The following is a 20,128-nucleotide window of genomic DNA, read 5'->3' on the forward strand; positions in this document are numbered from 1 at the left end:
CAAATACATTAAATGATCATTTTTAAAGGTTCATTCTCCATTCTTGAATCTTAAAAAACCAATAGTTAATACAATGAATAATAAAAAGCTACATTACATGTAAATCTCTAAACCATCGACCTATTTAGTTTGTTTTTTAGTTTTTTCATCTCTTTCGTTACCGCTTATTGTCGACCACTCAACATCATCGCACATCTTTTTTACTAATAGATGCATGTTTTATTCTTTTTTGTACTATTTATATTATTCGACATAAGTATTTTTTATTTCCTTATTATATATATTGTGTTTTTATGCGTTTCTATGAGAAAATATCTTAAATGATCATAATATAATTGAGTTATAGTCACTCTCAAATATATTTTTCGAAAAGATAATAATAATTTCATAATTTTTTATTTAAGTCAAAATTAAAAATAATGCAACTTTCCCTCCGTAATCATAAAATATTATAAAAAAATATGAATTTTTTATTTCGATATTTTAAATATCGAAAAAAATCTATCAAATTTTCTAATAATAGAATTACCCTAAACTAAATATAAAAATCAAATGCCTATTACAAAATTTCGAAAAAAAATTTATAAATTTTTTCCAACCAAAAGCCTCCAAAAGGAAATGTTATCAGTAATTCATATCCACAAATGGTAATTCTAGTAAATTTCTGGTCGGTGGCCCTTTTGGTTTTGAGTTTCCTTTTTCTGGATTAAAAAATTTTAAAAGATTGAAACTTGATGTCACAGGTGTAGTCCTTGAATTTGGTCAGGACCCCTCTAGATTGTTGTGGGCTTAGCCAACCTTGGGCCTAATCTAGTAAGAATGCAGCACCTCCATGTTTAGCAGATTTTCAAAAGTCCAGTGTACATAATTAATTATCTAATTAGACAAAAGTTCTAATTCTTTAACCTTTGTATGCAACATTTGAATCCTGCTCTTTGAATAAGAAATCATGCACGAATTAATCCAGACAAATGCTCAAGTGTTAGTCTCATCGTTACTTTAAATATGCATCAAATGACCACTATACATTCGGAAAGGGGAGGTTTCTTGCAATAAGTCAACGAAGGTTTGTATTTCTTGATCTTAATACCACTGAAATATGAAGAGAAAATAGGTCAAATGGACCTCTAGTTGAAAACAAAATTATAGGTATTTAATAACAGGTACCATAATTCTGATGATATATATTATATAATTCTTGAAAAACATTGGCAACCGCTTACTTTTTGTTGTTAATATCACCAATGCTTGGAAATTATTAGTTTATCTGGTTGGACCAATAACAATTAAACATAAAAAGCAAAGTAATTAAAAAGTTTCTAATAATAATGGTGAAGGGTATCGTTTATTTTTCCTTAATAATGTTGATGATATCTTGAAGTAAATACAGTATTTGACCCATCAAGAATTTGTAGTGTTTTTCCTACTACAACCAAATACCCATTTCGAAACACCAAACAAACAAAAGAGAGAGAACTTGAAAAGAAATGGAAAGGAAGAAAACGCAAAGAGTTGCCTTGGATTATTCTTCGAAAAACCATCTTTCCTTGGTTGAGTTAGCTTTGGCCACCAGAGTCAGAGGCAGAGCATTTACAGAAACCGTCGACACAAATGCTAATACCCAAGTAACAAGATTTATCCGCACATTCAGCATGGTTGGAACATATCAATGGCTGCACTGGAGGTGAGTCTAAACAGATCGGCGGACACTGGGTTACCTATCTTGTCACAAAGTCTTGAGTTACCTATCAAATGCAACAATAATAATATTTGTGAGAGGAAAAGAGATAGAAAAGACGGAACCGATGATATTAACGCAAGATTCCCAAATCCACTGGCACGGTTGCACCCTGTCCCTGAGACAGAGAACATTGAGATTGTGGTGAGAGTAATATTAACATAAATTGCACTATGCGCACCTAATCGGGCTTAAACGGCCCAATTCATTTTCATGGGATGTGACCCAAAATTGAAGCAAGCTCAACCAGCTCACCCATGGGTCGTGGACTCCTGGTGCATTTTTTTTTTAACCTGGTCGAACGTGAACTGAACATTTTGCTTGGGCTCCATTTGAAATCTCTTTCTTTTAGCTCCAATGTTTCATAAAACCCAATTTACCACAATTTCACGAGAGCCAATCTCTCTTTCAACACCCTCACCTTGACGGTGGGCCCATCCGACCTTGATATTTTTCTCACATTTTAAGTACTTCGAAAGGCTCAAAAACAATTGTGTTTTGTTAGGTGAAAATTTCGCTTGTGTTTGAAGGCTATTTTCTTATGGGGCTTGGACGCAAAAAATAACACTTTGCTTGGGCCCAATTTTTTATCCCATTTGATTTCGGCCCAATTCGTCATATAAGCCCAATCGTTTCTTGTTTCCTAATACCTCATATAGGTTGAAATCATGGTTTGGATCCACATTCCATTGCAATTAAATATGGAATATGTTAGCCACTCTACAGTAATAAAATTCATCAGATTGTTTTTGTAATTTATTTTTGGATTTGCACGAACAAATGAGGCCCACTTGACTAGATTTTCTTTCTTTTCTTTTCAGAGCCCATTTCATCTTAATTTTCAGCATTCTTTTTATTTGTCCACTAAAAAAATGTGCTTTTTGGCTCAACATTAAAAAAAAAAAGAAATGTTTAGGAAGCAAGTTTGGATGGAAAATTTCAAAGAGAAATTTCAATTTTCAGATGGATTTCAGAATTCCAAATAGATAGATATAGAAGAAGGGAATTGTCCACATTACATATTCGAAATTCACTCACAAAATCACAGTTATTTTATTGTTATTTTCCTTTCCATAAAAAGAAAAAGGACCAAAATTCATTCACTAACCAAACAGAGATATAGGTGATGATCCTCATCCAATTAGGAAAGAAACTCGAACACCAAAGAAACCAACAAAAAGGAGAAGTTGAAGAGAAATGGAAAGAAATCCTTGGTTTAGTGCTGGCCAGCAGTGGAAGAGCATGCACAGATATCGTCGACACAACTGCTAATGCCCAATTTTATTCGCAGACTTAGCATGGGTGAACAACGTACAACAACCAAATACCCATTCCGAAACACCAAACAAACAAGAGACAAAGAACTTGAACAGAAATGGAAAGGAAGAAAACGCAAACAGTCGTCTTGAATTATTCTTCGAAAAACCATCTTTCCTTGGTTGAGCTAGTTTTTGCCACCAGAGTCAGACGTAGAGCATTTACAGAAACCATCGACACAACTGCTAATACCCAGTTCACAAGATTTATCCGCACATTCAGCGTGGTTGGAACATATCAACGGCTGCCCTGGACGTGAGTCTAAACAGTGCGGCGGACACAGACCGCAACATGCCAATCCTGTCAAAAAATATTAGAATCTTGAGTTACCTATCAAACGCAACAATAATAATATTTGTGAGAGGAAAAGAGATAGAAAAGACTGACTCGATGAAATAAGGATAAGTATGATCATGAAACTAAGCCTGAAAGAAACATTCTCCATAGCTTTTTCCGATTATAATTAGCTATATGTTTTTCTGTTTGTTAAAGATTTTGGGAGAAAATGGCTTGCTAGGATTCACTTATTTATAGAAATGAACCTCACCTCCCAAGCATTATTTTAGCACTACTTTTTCATTTCTAACTCTAATATCATCAATGTCCTTTCAAGGAAAAAAAAAAACTCTAATTGTGCAGATAATAATGCAATAATATTCTTCTTGCTCACTGAGACAAGGAGAAGATCCCTTATCAATGTTTGTTGATAGGTACCATTCTACAATATTTTGGCTCCATAATAGAAGTTTAAATTAATTATGCTTTTGCTAATAATTAGCCATTTTCACCAACTTGATGCTTCGCTTTTCGATATCGCTCAATATCAGCAACGCTAAAATGTGCTCCTTTCATCTTTTGTTTCAGATAACTTCTGAAATCTTTTCCATATTGAGACCATCGGCGGTTAAGCAATAACGATCGTCGACCTGATAGGATTTCAGAAAATCCCAACCACTTCAATGCCATCGCTATAACTTTTTCTTCCACATCTTCGTATCTACCTGTTAATTTTGCTAACGTTAAGATGGAAATTAAAAAGAAAAAAAAATAATAACATAAATTTATGTGGAGTAATAATTTTAAAATTGATATGCCTACTCGTTCTTTGTCTGTTTAGAAGACATTATTGCTTTGATTATACTTGTAAACTAAATAGTATTAATTACTGGAGTATATATTTAGAGTTAGCCAAGGAGAAAATTTTGGATTAATTATTTTTTCCCATCCCACATAAAGGAGAAATTGGTTTTTCATTCATCCAAAGTAGGCAAACCTACTATTAAGCAACAATATTGTTATTTAATTATTTTAAATTAGGGGAGGCAATAAGCCTTAATTACGCTAAAATATATATATTGTTATTTAATTATTTTTAAAATTTTTAAAATTTAAATTTTTTATATAATAAATTGCTATTTAAACTTTTAACTTTCATAATTTACTGATAAGTGATCATAACAAAGTTATTACCAAAAAATATATTTAGGGTTGGGCTTGGGGAAGCCTTCCAGGTAGGTCAATGGAAGTGGAGATGACGGTGACAGCGATGATGATTGGTCGAGTACGAGAGCGGCTTGGAGGATGAAACGGAAGTGGAGGGCTTTGTTGGATACTGCACGGTCACTCCAGACTTAGTCATCTGATCACGTAAATCCAATCAAAAGGAACATAGTTTCCATATAAAACCGAAATCATAATCCGGTAAGACCAGAGGCTTGCCAATAGAAAACCAGATATTCAATTCATTCAACATTCAGGCCAAGAAGATAGTTAATTATGTGAAATGCTATGCGATGGATTTTTCCTACAATCACCAGTTCCACACCGGAAATCAAAGCGAGTAACAAAGAGATGAGAGAATTCAATACCAAAGTTCCACAACTATTTACAGGAGCAGCAAATTAAAGGATCAATCCTTGAGCAGGTGCAGGCTTAGAAGATTGTTGTTCACTTGGTGCAGAAGCTTTAGGGGACTCAGATAGGTGAATCTGCGCAAAGTCATCGACCACTTTTCTTTTTCGTTCCTCTTCAGCAGCTCCCACTTTTTCTTTTGTCTTTTGGCCAACATCTCCAGCTGCTTTTGCAACCTTATTGAAAGCACCAGTTACCCATGAAGTTCCAGTGAACACATACCTGTTCTTCATTATGGCAGATCCTGCACTGCTGACCTTTTCCTCAGCAGCAGCAAATGCTGATTTGGTTTTCTCTGAAACCTGAAATTTCTGATCCACTTCTCGTACTTTGCCACTAACGACAGTAGTACCAGCAGTTATCTTCTCAGTAAACCCAATTTTCTTGTCAAAAGATGCTACCTTGGCCGAGGCTGTTGATGTTAACTGGTGCTTCTCATCAAAGGTCTTTGCCTTGTTGACTGCATCTTTGCCTAAGATAAAGCCCTTAGCAAGCATGCCAGTAACAACATCCTCTGCCTTTCGAATAGCAGAATCAGCACCACCAGGAGTTTTGTTTTGTGTTGCCTGCAGTAACTAGAAAACAATGTAAGCTTTGTTCTAGCATTTAAACTATCAAAAGGACATGACACTTACAGGGGGTGGTGCAAAAGCTGCAGGAGGCAGCTTGTAGTCAGGAGCGAAAGAAATGCTGACAGACAGATCAACTATTCTTGCTCCCTGAAACACAAGTACTTAGTCACTTTAGTCACTTGTTTAACTTATATGCCATATAGAGAACGAATAAATGTTGGGTAGCCAACCCACGTTTGCAACATGAATACATGTCAGTCGAGCAATCGTTTATAACTTAATACATTGGTAAGTAAAATTTATATTAAAGCATGCCATATTGTCATATACTTCAGAGTTAAATAACTATAGTATTACTTTTTTCCCAAATTGATATCCTGCTTATCTATTGACTTGGCATATAGTTGCAGAAGAAGCCTTTTACTGCACATTTTACTTTGGAGGTTTAAATACTTCTTCTCATATTAAAGTTTTATGGATTCTGAGGCTTTGAAAAATGGCAAAATTAAAAGTAGACTCCAGAAAGGAAGATGTCCATTTTTTTAAAATCCCAAAAAGGAAAGCAAGGCATTCAATTTAAAAGTACAAGCTATCCATGTTGTCAATAGATCAAACCTTGTTCAACATTTGCAAAAGAATCACACTGCAGATTGTCTTACACTTTGAATATCAACAAAGAAACCAAAGACAACCATTTCCAAATAATCATTATAGTGGAATGACTGATAGTCCACAGTTGAATTACCGAAAGAAGAACAGCAGTCTCTGCTCCTTGTGAATCCTTGAAAGTAACATAGGCAATTTGAGACCCATCATTATCTCTGCATAAGCATATAATAAGCATTACACCCATGGAAAAGTAGCATAAAAAAGGATGCTATGAACTAAAAGGGCAACCAACCTCTGCATTTCAACATATTCAATGTCACCAGAAAATGAAAAGAATTCTTTGATGTCTCGCTCAGTCGCTCCTAAAGAAACATTGCTGACTTTAACGGTTTTAATCTGCAATGGCAACAGTAAGCATGACTTGATAATAAGTATGCTGAGAGAATTAACAGTAAACATATGCAAATTATCAACCGAATATAATAATTTCTCAGCAGGCTTATGTAATATCTCCAAGTCATAACCTATGAACTCCATTGACTCATCATGTAAGCACAAATCATCCTCAACAAGCTCACTTGTAGAAAGAAATGAGGCAATCACGCGCAAACTAACTAAAAACAATTCAAAGAAATTTAATTGGAAACGTAGAATGACTCAACTTATGTTTAAGCATAAACCATTTATTTGGAGTTTATGAAACTACCAATTTATACAGCCAAAAGAAAACCTTGCGTTTCTCTTATGCTTCTGTCATATTGATCTATAGCTATAGGCATAAACCATTTATTTGGAGTTTATGAAACTACCAATTTATACAGCTAAAAGAAAACCTTGCGTTTCTCTTATGCTTCTGTCATATTGATCTATAGCTATAGGCATGCATTCCTAAGCTGCTTACTATCTAAATTCCAAAAGGATCAAAACCCATAATTGCAATTTTTGTTGGCTAACATCACTTGCTTGGTCGTTTAAAATTAGTTGGAATTACTACTAGATTTGCTTTTCATCGTTCCCAAAATCCAAGACTACATTCCTTATCGATATCTAACAGTCAGATGTTTCAACAAAGCAAACATAATCAAATGCAGAAGGCAATCTCAATATCTATTACAACCCATTAACCCTTCCCTTTTATTAAGGGCCCCCGAGAATCCATTGAACCCTAGATTATGCACAAAGTTATACTAATTGTTGGATCAAAAAAATATAAAAATACCGAAAGAGAAAAAGATTCAAACATTGGAAGAAACAAACAGTAAATAAGGAAGACTATGTTAGTATTCCTCAATCAAAACCAAAAGCAATCCAACAAAAAACAATCAAACGAAAGGAAGAACTAACCGACGACATGGTCAAATGGTCAGAGGGAGATGAGAACTTGAGCCAGTCAATAAAGTTGTCTTAAAAAAGCAAAAAAAAAAAAAAAGAGATATCAAGGGAGAGAGAAGAGGGGGATTTCACTTATAGGACAGACTTAGAGTCAGGGGCTTTGGGCGCACGTGCGAGGGTTGAGGTGGAGGAGAAAAATGGCAGGATAGGAAATAGCACGTGCGAGAGAGAAAAAGAGAGGGAGAATTTGTTTCGAGGCAATGAGTGCAGATTGAGGAAATTAATGAGAAGAGTGTTTTTTGGGTCGGGCCTCTGAACCTTCCAATTGATTGGATATGAATCTCCCATGCCAAAAATCTCATTATCCTCGTCACTATTTGCAGATAATCTCATTCAATTTTATCATAAGCCTTCATCATATCACATCTTAATACCTTTTATTTTATGCAAAACCAATTTTAAAATAAACATGTAAATGTTATAAGCTTATATTGAGTCATCTATTTTTAAGAAAATTATATACTACTATTAGTACAAATCTAACCGAGTTTTATGGAGGGAGAAGCTAACGTAATATACTTTTTCTCCTTACCTATTTTCAAGTTGGGGAAGTAGAAACAAATTATTTGTCAAAATAGGAGCAAATCTTGAATATTATTGAAAAATCACTTTCAAGGGTCTCACAAATGCTCAACATACCTCCATTTCCTTTTTCTCGCAAAAATAAGAAACAAATTAATTGAATTTTTTATTGTAATTGAAATTTAAATTTCAATTAGCTCCATTTAAAAAGTTATTAATCCCAATAACATGGACATTTGAAATATCTTAGTTTGCAAAATCATTTTTGCCAATAATTTTCATCACTACTAGTAGTAGATAAAACAAAATATCAGTAGTATATAACTTTAATTTTAGACTTAAAAGTTTATACATTTATATTATGTAAAATATTAAAATTTATATTATATTTATTATAAAAATTACATATAATAATTTATGAAGATGTTAAAATAATAAATATATAATTTTTTATTTTATTATATTTATATATAATTATTAATAAAATTTCAAATCTCTTTAATTTTGTCACAAAAATAAGCTTAAAATTAATTTAAGCTTTAAATGCATCGATTTATTCTACTTAATTCAACCCATTATCAATTTTTTTTTTTTTTTTGGGCCTTTCACCATTAAAGCTTTTATAAATAATAAAAAAATGCAATAAGCCATTTTCCATTATTTGGATCCGGGTGGCAAATCAACGTACCTCTCTCCATTACCCACGTGTACCGTCTCCCGTCCACATCACTTTACCGGGACAAAATAAAATTATTTTTCATTATTTTAAATCATCCACGGGCCCGCAAAAAAAAAAAAAACCAAACGAACCGCTTCGCACGACAATTATATAATTATTATTAAATCAATTATTTATTTATTCTTTTTTCTTCTTCTTTTCATTTTAAAACCGTCAAATTCCTTTCTCTCTTTCTCGGTCCCTCAATTATCGCCTGTTATTTTCATTTTCCCAATCCCTTTCTTAAGAAAATTTCATCTCATAGTTTTCCCGACAAAGTTAGGGTTTAGAACAAAGACTTTTTTTTTTGGCCAATATAACAAAGACTGATATAGAGGGCTAATCATGAGCTTTCAAGATCTGGAAGCTGGACGGCCATCGGCGTCGAGGCAAAACCTCATCAACAGCAAGCAAGACGCCACCCAAGCTGTGGCTTCTGGCATTTTCCAGATCAACACTGCCGTCTCCTCCTTCCAGCGACTCGTCAATACCCTTGGGACTCCTAAGGACACGCCTGAGCTTCGAGAAAAGCTGTGAGTTTTACCCAATTCAATTGCTTCGATTGCAATTTTAACCGATCACATTGTTTCAATGTGATAGTCGTTTGATTTTGAATCAAAATACATAAAATTGTGGTTTAATTTTTGTTCAATTGTGTTGATATTATCTTCGATTGTTTAATTTGGGAGTTTCAATTAGGGATGATAAATGATGCCCTTGTTCAATTTCAATTTGACTTTCCTTTGGAGAAAGCTTAGAGAATTTCCCCTTTTCGTTTGAATAAATGTGACAATTCTCGAATAGTGTATATGTTTATTAATATTTATTGTTGGCTTTTCTTGATCTATTAGCAATCTGCATCCTTGTATTGCATGGGCAATTTGTTGCTTTCGTTTGATTTTCTTGAGTGATTTTGACTATATGCTAATTTGATTATCAGTGGGTACTATAGCTGAAATGTCTCACTTGGCAGGCATAAAACGAGGCTACATATTGGGCAATTAGTGAAGGACACTTCGGCTAAACTTAAACAAGCTAGTGAAACAGATCACCGTGCTGAAGTTAGCGTAAGTTTGGGTTTTGGTTTTGGTTGATTATGTCAACCAAGCGGCCTTCTGTTTTACTTTTAAATCAACAAATAGGAGATGTTAGATATGGTGTTTGTTACTCATAATGTTTCTTTTGTTCTATTCAAACTCATGGTAATTCATGCATAGGTTATTGAATTATTGCTAAAACCACTTAACCCCTCCGCTAGGAAGTGCTTGATGCCTTTGAAGTCCTTTTAATTGTAGGCCAGCAAGAAGATAACAGATGCTAAACTTGCAAAAGATTTTCAAGCAGTTTTGAAAGAGTTTCAGAAGGCTCAACGGCTTGCAGCTGAAAGGGAAACAGCATACACTCCTTTTGTTCCCCAGGCAGTTCTTCCTTCAAGGTATTTATCATAGGAAGATTTACATGTACATAGATGGGTAGGAGAGTGCATTCTATGTTATGTGTTCCTGACATACATGGAAAATTGAGTCATTGGCAAGATGGTTTTGAGAAATCACTTATAGAACATCTATATTGCTTATTGAATTTCTGCTATTTACTGGTTGGAAATACAAATTATTTTGTGGTTATCCTTGTGTTATGCTTCAATCCTGCTCTAGGCTTTTGCTTGTTATTCTTATACTGGATGTTTCTTCCTATTATATACAGCTACACAGCCAGTGAGATAGATGTAGGTTCAGATAAAAGTGCCGAACAGCGAGCCCTTCTTGTGGAATCAAGAAGGTAAGTTATGCTTTACAAAATCTTGCAAACCATCCTTTTCATATGGTGCACACTTGCTATTTTTTTCTGGAATTTGGACATGAATTTTCTTGTTTTCTATTCCTATTTATTGTTCATGGTCATTAGGCAGTTTGGATCAGTTCTTAAATAGATTCTGGCCTTGTGTGAATCCTCCATGCCAGTTCTTTTTCCTGGTGTGTGTGTGTGTGTGTGTATTCATGCACTCTTACCTGTTTGTGTATCTATATGTATATTAGATTGGAGCATCATGATTATGGAAGGGTGATACCATGCATTAGTTAATTGTGGATTTTAAATACTTATGAAGGGCGATTTCTCATGTTCATCCCCTCAAGCCTGCATTGATAAAGTACAGATTTTCTATTCTTTGTTTCCAGAATTTTCACAAAAACCTTATGTGATCCATGGCGCTATTTGTTTATAGACTGTGTATCTGTTGTATTATCTAATTAGTTATTTTTTTGAATCGGATTATTAGACTACAGCCTTTAACTTTTGAGTATTTTCCTCTCACAGACAAGAGGTCTTGCTGTTGGATAATGAGATTGCATTTAATGAGGCTATAATTGAAGAAAGAGAACAAGGAATTCAAGAAATTCAGCAGCAAATTGGTGAGGTAAATGAGATCTTCAAAGATCTCGCTGTGCTAGTTCATGAGCAAGGAACTATAATTGGTAAAGAATTTCATCTGCTTCATTAAATCACTATGATATTTCTGACCTTTTGGCTCATGCTGAAGAGTCCTGAAAGTTAATCTATGCTGCAGATGACATTGGGACCCATATTGAAAACTCACAAGCTGCCACTGTACAGGCTAAATCCCAACTTGTGAAAGCTGCAAAGACTCAGAGATCAAATTCTTCCCTGGTAACATACAATGCTCTGATTCTTATGTTTTATTAAATTATAAAATTGTGCACATGATGTAAAGCACTATCATGGCAAAGATATCCACTTTCTTGATCCTCCTTTTAATTGGGATCGTGGGACATGGTGTGGGCTTCCTTTGGTGGGTCTGTGAATCTTGATTGATTGCACACCTAAGTTGTCTAGTGACCTGCCTATTCATAGCCATCTTACACAGTTGCTTTCACCAGTGAAGGGTACCATAATCAAATCCTTCCAAGGACTTAATTTCTTTACTTGTTTTGGACAGACCTGCTTGCTCCTGGTGATATTTGGAATTGTGATTCTGATCGTGATCATAGTACTGGTAGTCTGATCAGAAGGCTGTCCTCTTTGATCATATAACAATTTATAGATCTTCTCAGCAACAAGAGGGTGATCCTTTTGCTAATGTATTTGATTATGTTGTTTTGGGAGACATGACGGCTGACTGGTGTTCACTTCTAGTGTTAGTATATAGCATATGGTTATCCATCATCCATTATGATATTTGGTTGATCTTTGGGCAAGGTGTCTCTTTTCTGTAAGTTGGTGTTTGTGTTTGGGTTTGGTTTTGTGCAAGGTGCGTTACAGCTTTTGGGTTTGGGTTTGTTGAGGATTTGTTGGTACAGCTTTCGTGCATTGCCCCTTTTGTTTTCTTGAATTTTACTATAATAAGAGTTATAATTCTTTGGTTTTTTATATCAATATATATGCATTTACATAGTGCCTTATTTCCATGGCATTGTGATTCTGGCGTGGCTTTTTTCAATTCTCCCGTTAAGCAGACTATTAATATTTCTCAACTTGATGATTAAAGATTCAGCCCCTAGAGAACAAAAATAGCCTATAACTTAAGGCACTAAACTTTAAACTGGTCCTTTAAACGTCACTGGATGCATTAACGCAGAGGAATTGAGGTCAAAATCTTTAATAACAGGCATGCAATCTGTCCCATAAAAACAATTTTTCATGTAGAATTTGATGTTGGCCAAGATTGTTTCAAGTTTTGCGACACCTTGGTGCCTGAACAAATATTTGATGTCACTACGATTGAAAAAGTTGAAAACAAGGCTGTAACAAAGATAACAACTGATACAATTCCACCATGTGCCCTTGTTCCAGAAGGGATTCTCCAAACTACAGCAGCGATTCTAGGCTTTGCACTGTCATTGGGTGACCTAAACAAACAGCTCTGTTTATGTTGCTTTCCTTCCATGCTGCAGCACATCAGTACATCAGGTTCACCAATTTCAACAATCGAATAACCACTTTCATCTGGGGGCTGCAAAAATAATACATTTTGGATCTGATTTTAATATATTAATAACTATTTAGTTGCAACTACAACAGTAAAACAGACAACCGAATGGAATTCCCTTGCAAGCTTACAAAAGCAAATATGTAATTGCAAGTGCAACCTGTGTAACTCTGTCTAATACAAAAACTATATTCCTATGCTTTTGATTTAGACAAGAACTTGTTGCGATCATCTACCATAAAGTATTTAAAAAAGTGAAAAGTATTGAAATCCTTTCCTCTCACTTACCTGATATCGTGCATGTAGCGGAAGATGTATGTTGATTTCCAGTCTATTATTCTGCTCTGACAAGATGTCGTATCCAACATTCATGTGGACTTCGACAACAGATCGGTTGGACTGAAACGAAGGCAATTCTAAGTTGGTGTCTCCAAAAACAGCTACACTTGTAAACACTGCAACAAGTAAAATGCATAAAAACCTCAAAAACAGAAGATAAACCAGGAAGTAGTAAGCCTAGTTTTAACAAAACAAAGTCATTTTTGTCACAAGGAAAATCAATTGCTGTTTACCCCTCCGCTCATGAAGATGTTGTAGCTCAAACGGGTCAGCAAATACCCCAAGGGGTAGTCTTTGTATAATTATAACTTCACAAAAATGAGCAGCCGGTTTAGGAATGCATTCCGCCTCAGTCTGCAATCTGATAGATGAAGATAAATGACGATGAGAACCTTCACCAACCAGAGAGAGATTTAGAACTGATAGCCTCACATCAAGATTCCGGTTATCAGGAAACATTTCACACAAACTGGAAGAAAGTTCATGTGCCATAAATCATCAAAACTTGAATCATGCAGGTTCTCATATTTGTCAAAATAAGATTTCAATATATATTTCCTGGCATTTGAATTCTGGGAATCATATGGCCCCCTCATTTCGACCTGAAAATTAAGGACGTCAAATTCCTTGAAAGCTTAGCTGTTGGATCTAGCAAGGCATACGTTTACAAAGGTAAGAAGCAAGCAAGGCAGGTGGCTATACCGCAAAGCACCTTGACTATTTAACACTGTAACTGATTTCCTTTTTACTAACAATTAACATTCAAGATAGTAGAAATAGCTAATTTGTAAAGGTTCAGGAACCAAGCATCATGCTCACTGACCTCACTTGAAGATGAAAAGACATGCATGCAACAGACAGCACCAGAAAATAACATCCAAAGGATTGCTAGTTTCTGATAAAAGCACAATCCATTACATTGTCGAGTAGCCATAAAGTAACTGAAATGGAGGAAACAAAGTGGATGAAGAATCACATGAAAATCCCATGGTAGGACTGGGCTTTAAATCAAATACTATGTACAAACAAACATAAGAATTCTTAACAGATCGAAGCAGAACGAATAAATCCGTCAATCTTGCAAATAAAAGAAGGATCAGTTCCGATATATTAAATAAAAATGGTCTCTTTACTCATATTTAACTTTTCCAAAGCAACAACCTTTAACAATTCCATTATGAACAAGAACAATGACCCAAACTACAAATCCTAATTTTCTACTAAATACACCAATACCCCAATCCAAAACTTATAAAAACTTACACAGAGATTTCCATTACATAAAAAGAAGATGCAGACGCAAAGCATAAAATCTGATTATTCATCATATGCACAAACTTGAGAGAGAATAAGAGAGCTGACCTTATTTTTCCTTTTCCTTTTTCGACAAAAATCACTTTTTCGCTGCTTAATATTTACTTAACTCAAGCAATCTTGGAGGCGGAGCAACCCAGTTTTCGGAGGACAAAATAAAATCAGAACAGATCTAGTTCATAGAACATAGCTTTGGGCTTAGAGTTCCATAAGGCCCAGTGACTCCATAGTCTATAAAATAAAAGGGACTGAAGGGTATAATGGTAAACTAGGAACAGTCTATCTCACCCACTGTACTTTCTCTTTGCATTTTGAACTCCCAAACCAAAGACCCAAATTCCTTTTAAGTTCCATACGTCCAAACAAAGTTTGAGAACTGAACTGCAAAGCTGACATTCAAGAAAAGGTGGAAACTTTCTTTCTTGCTCATCCAAAATTTTCACCTGTGAAAGGAAAATATTAAAGCAAGAAAATGAATAGTTCATCACCCGCGAGCTCATCACTATCAACAACAGCAATCGTTGGAGGAGCAGCAAGTGCCACTAATGCTGCTTTGGAGGATTTCCATTTCCCTTCTGATCGTATCCCTATCCAAGACCCCAAGGATGAGGCCATGCTTGGTTTGTTCTTTCTTCTCTATTTTTTTGGGTTTCCTTCCTTTCTCTTTGAACTATGAATTTTGTGTAAAGTTTGTGCTTTTAGCCATTTGGGTGATCTTATTTCTACATTAAAAGTTTTGGGTTTTGATTACATTTGCGGAATTCTTTAATTATGATGTCATATATCGGAGTTTATTGTTGTGGGTTTCTAGAATATGTTTGAATGTCTTTAGTATTGGATGATTATATTCTTGTTCTATGAGGCTTAATTGGGTGAATAAATTTGGTTTTTTGACATTCAAATAATGAAATTTAGTATAGTAAAACTGATGTTTTCCTTTGGCTTTCATTAATCTTACATCCATTATATTTAATGGGTTGATTTATTTGCTTAATTTTTGTAAACATCTTGAGATTACTTTGGAGGATTATTTTGAAGATTTCTTAAGTTGTCTTCAAGGTCTGCTTATATTTTGCATTTTTAATATCATAAGACAATGAGAATAATGTGCAGAGGGAATTCATAAGTTTTGAGGCCTGCTGCAGGCCTAATTTCTGCAATGCTTTTGTCTAAAAGTCTCTCATTGAAATTTAATTGCATGTTATATCTACTTCTTTTACCTTTTTACTGGAGTATCAGGTCATAGACACAACTCTTATTGCTTCTTCATTGCAGTTCTAAAATCTGATTTGATGGCTGCACTTAACGAAAAGGTTAAATCATTGGATGAAGATAACTGGAAGTTTGAAGGTCCTCGTTCCCGCATCCACCTGATATCAAGACCAGGTTAGTTCTTCAATTCATTGGCCACCAATTGCCTTCCTCTCTTTTGTTACATCCTATCTATTATACTCCGGTTATAGTATGAGCCACTTAAATTTCGAGTTCCACTTATAAGAGGTGACTTAAATTTGGGATCTTTTGGCTTATTTTCCATTACCACTTTCTTTCACTCAAATCTCTCTCTCTCAAAAGCCCTACATCATCCTCTCACCACTCTACCTTTACCTACACCTCAATCATTCTCCAACTCTACCCACAGTGTTCCCCTTTCAAGACCTTTGGGTATTTCCCCCCTGGCTCACTTTGTTCCTCACTGTCGTTCTTCTATTTCTCCCTTGATTTTCTCTCTAGATTTTTGTCTGTTCTCTATTCTTGGTCTACATCTGATCCGGTTTTCCAGTAAAAGGAGGTGGCAAAGTAACTGGCATGTATTCCTGTTCCAACTCTTCACGGTTTCAATCTATGTGCCTTTCTAACAGCAACAGGATTGCAATTGTTCTGTATATTTATGGAAATCTATTTATTCATTTGATGTTATGGATTCCTCCAGGTGGATTTCTACAGAAGCAGATGGAGTTCACAAAGAATCGGTGCATGTCCCCGCAAAAATGATTTAAGATTTATTGATAGTGAAGTTCATAGCGAAGACATCTGGCATGGCCATCAACAACTTGATTATATTTGTTCATTGCTGAACTTCATTATGGATTTATGGCTACAAGTATAACCTTTGTAACTGTTGAAAATAAACGGGACAAAATTTTCTTTCCGTTTGATATTTGAATACTCCTGAAATGAATCATTTAAGCAGTAGTCTGTTGCAGTGTGGAATTCAGTTCGTGTTTACTGTCAGCTTCTGAGTAAGTTACATTAAAAGAAAGGAGTAGCTAATGATCAATCTGTCATCACTCATCAGGATAATAACGTCAAGGAAGCTTAGAATGCATCAACCTCGGGGTTGCATCGTAAGTAAAAGTAATTTTGAGCTCAGTTTTGACCTTTCTGTGAGAAATATCTTCTTTTAGAGCTCAGCTAGACTATAGGCTATCATTAGTTCGTTGATTTACATGGTTCCACACAGGGTGGAAACCATCAAAAAGTTGCAAATCTGATATAGCGAGCGTTACTGAGATTTCAACATTGGAACTGCATGCAATTGGTGTATTAGATACAGATTTTTTTTAAATCTAACCAAAGATTTCACTATCAAGACCGTTGAAACTGCTAGATTGAATTTAGAGGCCAAATTTAGAAGCTCTTGTGCAAATCAAAAGACATTGTTTGTATGTATATGTCTTCACCATTTATCATTTCAGTCTCGGGTTATTACCTGATGAGTAACGAAAAGTGAGCTATGGCTATTGCCTTGGCCTCTAGAAGTAAGCTGATTAGTTAATGAGATCTTGTCTTAGATTCAGCTAAGCCAAATTTTTATATGAAAAATCTAAAGTGTTAGCAACAGTAACACCAATTAGAACTGCTAGAATTAGTTTACAAATCCAAATTCTTATGCTAATTGAAACAAACTCATAAACGTGTATCACCTCTACTAACATATGTCACTCTTGGTGCGGATCATTTGCCAGCATCTCACTGGTTATTTTCCCGTTCTGTCTTGAGCAACAAATTATGGAAATAAGCATTTTATTCTATGCTCTGATTAACCAGCCATTTCCAACAAGTCATTTAGCTGCACAACTAAATTCAGATACTCCAAACATTGAAAACCCATGAAAGGTGTAATTAATGATAGGAGAAAGGCTGAAAAGAAAATTTAATTTTTTTTTTCTAGCAAAATGGAAGAAGAAACTCAACGGTGCAAGGCAAAATCGATGAATCCTTCATTAGAACCTCCGCCACAACTTCTTTTCACAAAAGGGTGATCAAGAAGCTCAGCCACCGTCCCTCTCTTTCTCCAATCTTTCTCCAAACACCTTCTCACAAAGCTCCTAAAATCCGGCGAAGCCTTCTCAGGCATCTCCAACCTCTCCCCAAAGCATATGGCACACATTAAAGCCGCCCAATCAGGCTTTTCTCCGAAACCAATCAACGGATAATGACCCACAAAACATTCTAATACCACCACACCTAGCGACCAAATATCCCCAGCAAAACCATCCGCATTGCCCCCATTCCACCTCTCTGGATCAACTCTTTCAGGACTCATGTAAGCACATGTTCCCATGCACGTGTCACAGGCATTTCGCGTGCCAACAACGATCTTACTCACTCCAAAATCTGCAATCTTCACGTCTCCCTTCCCATTTATCAATAGATTCGATGGTTTGATATCGCCATGCACAATTTGCATTCCATGCAGATATTGTAACCCTCGTAAAACTCTTTGGGCAATCCCTGAAATAACATCTTCAGGCAAATTCACCCTGACACAAAGTTCATCGTACAACGACCCTCTCTCCATGTGCTCCATAACGAAACAGAGCTCTCCTCCTATAGTATCAAAAACAGCGAGGCATTTCACAACGAATTGTGAATCGACCCTTTTCAGGATTTCAGCTTCAGATGTCGCCTGGTGTCGTATTATGGCAGTGTTTTGATCAAAACGAAGGACTTTTAACGCGTAAATGGATGAGCTTTTACGGTTCTGGACTTTGTAGACAGTGCCACCATTGCCATGGCCAATAACTGAGAGTTTCTCAAGGTCGGCGAGCCTTTCGATGTCTGGAGATGTTGGACCAATGGCTGAGAGCAACGCTGCATAATGAGACCGTTGCCGGAAATCAGCTGCCGGTAACGGTGGTGGTAGGGATAAACGGAGTCCCTGTTGGTGCCTTCTCTCCCTAACTAGTGCCATTTACACACCTTCTATATTTGTTGTTACCTTTGTCTTTCTGATTTATTGTCAGTACTTCAATTTTTTTCGTCTCTCTTCTCTTGGTGTAAAGTGTAAAGATAGGAAATAATAGAACAATCTGACAGTTATAAATACATAAGTTGAGATTGTGGGCTGTGACAATCCCATATTTAAGGGACTCTGGGTTATGTCAGCATTTGTCAGTTCTTGGACTGACACGTGTCTTTTTATTTTTTATCATTATTAAATTTTGTAAGTTTTTATATATTCTCTGGTAACAGCATGCCAATTTTCATGGCTAATCGTTAAACATGTGCTTCTAAAATTAAGATTTCAATAGCGAAATAAGTGGAGGGAGACAGAAGCCGTTCGATTGATTGAATCCTGTGATTCGAGCAAAGCTTTGATAATATCAGAGGGATGAAGATAAGTAGGGGGGAAAATGAAAAAGGAAATGTGCCGATTGTATCAGCATATCGAGTTATTAGGATCACAATGCGAAATGGAAGGTCAAACCATGTAACAGCCGTATTTCGCTTTAACTACAATAACAAAAGCGTGCGCGTCCGAAGTTATACGTGAAACCCCTTCTTTTAAGTACGAGTTGTTAGAGAAAAGAGATATGAAACGAAGGCATGGCATTGCTTGCCAAATGAATCAAACTTCAAAGACTAATGTACCTAGTAAGAAGTGAAGAAGCGAGTCAACTTCAGCTTGGGTTTAGCTCATTTGCAGCAGAAGTTCTAGTCTTAAACGTCGCTCCTAAGAATATGGACCAATCTATTAGTAGTATTTGACAATATGCTCCTTTTAACTGCTTTCATTTGGATTTTTTGCCTTAAATAAAAAAGAAACGGAGCTTTCTCCAATTTTCTACAGCCAACTCGATACAACCATTAACTTGGCAGCTAATTTCAGATATACTTTTGGTCCATAATAACGTTATATCCTTTAATTGTTTGATTGGCTAAATTTCACACCTTATTTATTCTTCTCATGTTCTGATCATTCACGGAATAATATAACATTTAACAGTTAAGTGATACAAACATTCATGAAACAATTATGGATAATCCTTCACAAGGAAGAAGCCTGGCCAGGCAAACCACCATATTAGCCCTTTGGTAGGCATAACATCACCTGCCACTGCCTTTCTCCCAATCCAAGGAAGCAATCATCCCAATCTCACCAACCCTAAACCTCCCAGTTTCACTTTATCTTTAGTTTACAGCATCAGCCAATACATGTTGTTTTACCATACTCAGGTCCTACTCATGCCTAAACCTAGAAGGTAAGAGCAAGATATGACACGCCTCAAAACCATTGATAACAATGTTCAATAACCACAAATAAAAAAATAAAACACACACACACACAGACATTAGCACAAATTCTTCACAGCATATCCACATCAAATTAAATATATCAGATTCGGAGGCATTCAGAAAATTGTTTCATCAGGGAATTAAGGATGTGAACTTAGGAGGCATCAAACTTGCTATAAAGGTTTTTACATGTCACGTAGCCTGCATGAAAAGTGTAAATATAATGA

The 20,128-nt window shown here is 35.6% G+C and overlaps 5 protein-coding genes across 8 annotated transcripts; 2 read left to right on the forward strand and 3 right to left on the reverse strand.

The window, feature by feature from the left end:
* Positions 1-4,770: 4,770 nt before the first annotated feature.
* Positions 4,771-7,728, reverse strand: LOC111290841 (binding partner of ACD11 1-like). Of its 4 annotated transcripts, none has more exons than XM_022882335.2 (5): positions 7,492-7,728; positions 6,440-6,543; positions 6,284-6,359; positions 5,602-5,685; positions 4,771-5,532 (listed from the first exon to the last, which is right to left on the reverse strand). In XM_022882335.2, the coding sequence occupies exons 1-5, from the start codon at positions 7,498-7,500 to the stop codon at positions 4,957-4,959; spliced, it is 849 nt and encodes a 282-aa protein (XP_022738070.1). In that variant the 5' UTR covers positions 7,501-7,728; the 3' UTR covers positions 4,771-4,956. The 4 variants fall into 4 exon arrangements, with proteins under 4 accessions (XP_022738070.1, XP_022738069.1, XP_089623610.1 ...); XM_022882334.2 differs by having other exon boundaries at positions 4,771-5,541; positions 7,492-7,672; XM_089767484.1 differs by lacking the exon at positions 7,492-7,728 and adding an exon at positions 7,367-7,405.
* A 1,196-nt stretch (positions 7,729-8,924) lies between these two features.
* LOC111289640 (syntaxin-22-like) lies at positions 8,925-12,172 on the forward strand. The gene is made up of 7 exons (XM_022880857.2): positions 8,925-9,312; positions 9,753-9,846; positions 10,075-10,214; positions 10,484-10,558; positions 11,096-11,253; positions 11,346-11,446; positions 11,736-12,172. Exons 1-7 carry the CDS (start codon positions 9,125-9,127, stop codon positions 11,799-11,801), a joined length of 822 nt encoding a protein of 273 aa, XP_022736592.1. The 5' UTR covers positions 8,925-9,124; the 3' UTR covers positions 11,802-12,172.
* A 242-nt stretch (positions 12,173-12,414) lies between these two features.
* Positions 12,415-14,561, reverse strand: LOC111289639 (uncharacterized). Its single transcript, XM_089767486.1, is given in 6 exon segments — positions 12,415-12,749; positions 13,014-13,180; positions 13,298-13,561; positions 13,564-13,666; positions 13,888-14,005; positions 14,427-14,561. Coding segments are annotated over 5 exon segments (960 nt in total). The 5' UTR covers positions 13,999-14,005; positions 14,427-14,561; the 3' UTR covers positions 12,415-12,434.
* Positions 14,562-14,653: 92 nt separating this feature from the next.
* Positions 14,654-16,592, forward strand: LOC111289642 (protein SAMBA-like). Its single transcript, XM_022880859.2, has 3 exons — positions 14,654-14,998; positions 15,654-15,764; positions 16,312-16,592. Exons 1-3 carry the CDS (start codon positions 14,851-14,853, stop codon positions 16,371-16,373), a joined length of 321 nt encoding a protein of 106 aa, XP_022736594.1. The 5' UTR covers positions 14,654-14,850; the 3' UTR covers positions 16,374-16,592.
* Positions 16,593-16,730: 138 nt separating this feature from the next.
* LOC111291095 (mitogen-activated protein kinase kinase 10-like) lies at positions 16,731-20,003 on the reverse strand. The gene has a single exon (XM_089767485.1). The coding sequence runs from the start codon at positions 18,574-18,576 to the stop codon at positions 17,572-17,574; it is 1,005 nt and encodes a 334-aa protein (XP_089623611.1). The 5' UTR covers positions 18,577-20,003; the 3' UTR covers positions 16,731-17,571.
* Between the last annotated feature and the right edge of the window lie 125 nt (positions 20,004-20,128).

The sequence above is a fragment of the Durio zibethinus genome, chromosome 11 (genome assembly GCF_047325235.1).
Source record: "Durio zibethinus cultivar Kanyao isolate XHJ-2024 chromosome 11, ASM4732523v1, whole genome shotgun sequence".
Taxonomy (NCBI): Eukaryota; Viridiplantae; Streptophyta; class Magnoliopsida; order Malvales; family Malvaceae; genus Durio; species Durio zibethinus.

Excerpts from the sequence above, each read along its gene's own strand:
- LOC111291095 (XM_089767485.1), bottom strand. The coding sequence starts at position 18,576 with ATGGCACTAGTTAGGGAGAGAAGGCACCAACAGGGACTCCGTTTATCC.
- LOC111289642 (XM_022880859.2), top strand. The coding sequence starts at position 14,851 with ATGAATAGTTCATCACCCGCGAGCTCATCACTATCAACAACAGCAATC. Across the intron at positions 14,999-15,653 it reads CAAGGATGAGGCCATGCTTG|TTCTAAAATCTGATTTGATG; the intron begins GTTTGTTCTTTC and ends TCTTCATTGCAG. Across the intron at positions 15,765-16,311 it reads CCACCTGATATCAAGACCAG|GTGGATTTCTACAGAAGCAG; the intron begins GTTAGTTCTTCA and ends GGATTCCTCCAG.
- LOC111290841 (XM_089767483.1), bottom strand. The coding sequence starts at position 7,390 with ATGTTTGAATCTTTTTCTCTTTCG. Across the intron at positions 6,544-7,366 it reads TTGAATCTTTTTCTCTTTCG|ATTAAAACCGTTAAAGTCAG; the intron begins GTATTTTTATAT and ends TTGCCATTGCAG. Across the intron at positions 5,542-5,601 it reads CAGCTTTTGCACCACCCCCT|TTACTGCAGGCAACACAAAA; the intron begins GTAAGTGTCATG and ends ATTGTTTTCTAG.
- LOC111289640 (XM_022880857.2), top strand. The coding sequence starts at position 9,125 with ATGAGCTTTCAAGATCTGGAAGCTGGACGGCCATCGGCGTCGAGGCAA. Across the intron at positions 9,313-9,752 it reads CCTGAGCTTCGAGAAAAGCT|GCATAAAACGAGGCTACATA; the intron begins GTGAGTTTTACC and ends CTCACTTGGCAG. Across the intron at positions 11,254-11,345 it reads TGAGCAAGGAACTATAATTG|ATGACATTGGGACCCATATT; the intron begins GTAAAGAATTTC and ends TCTATGCTGCAG.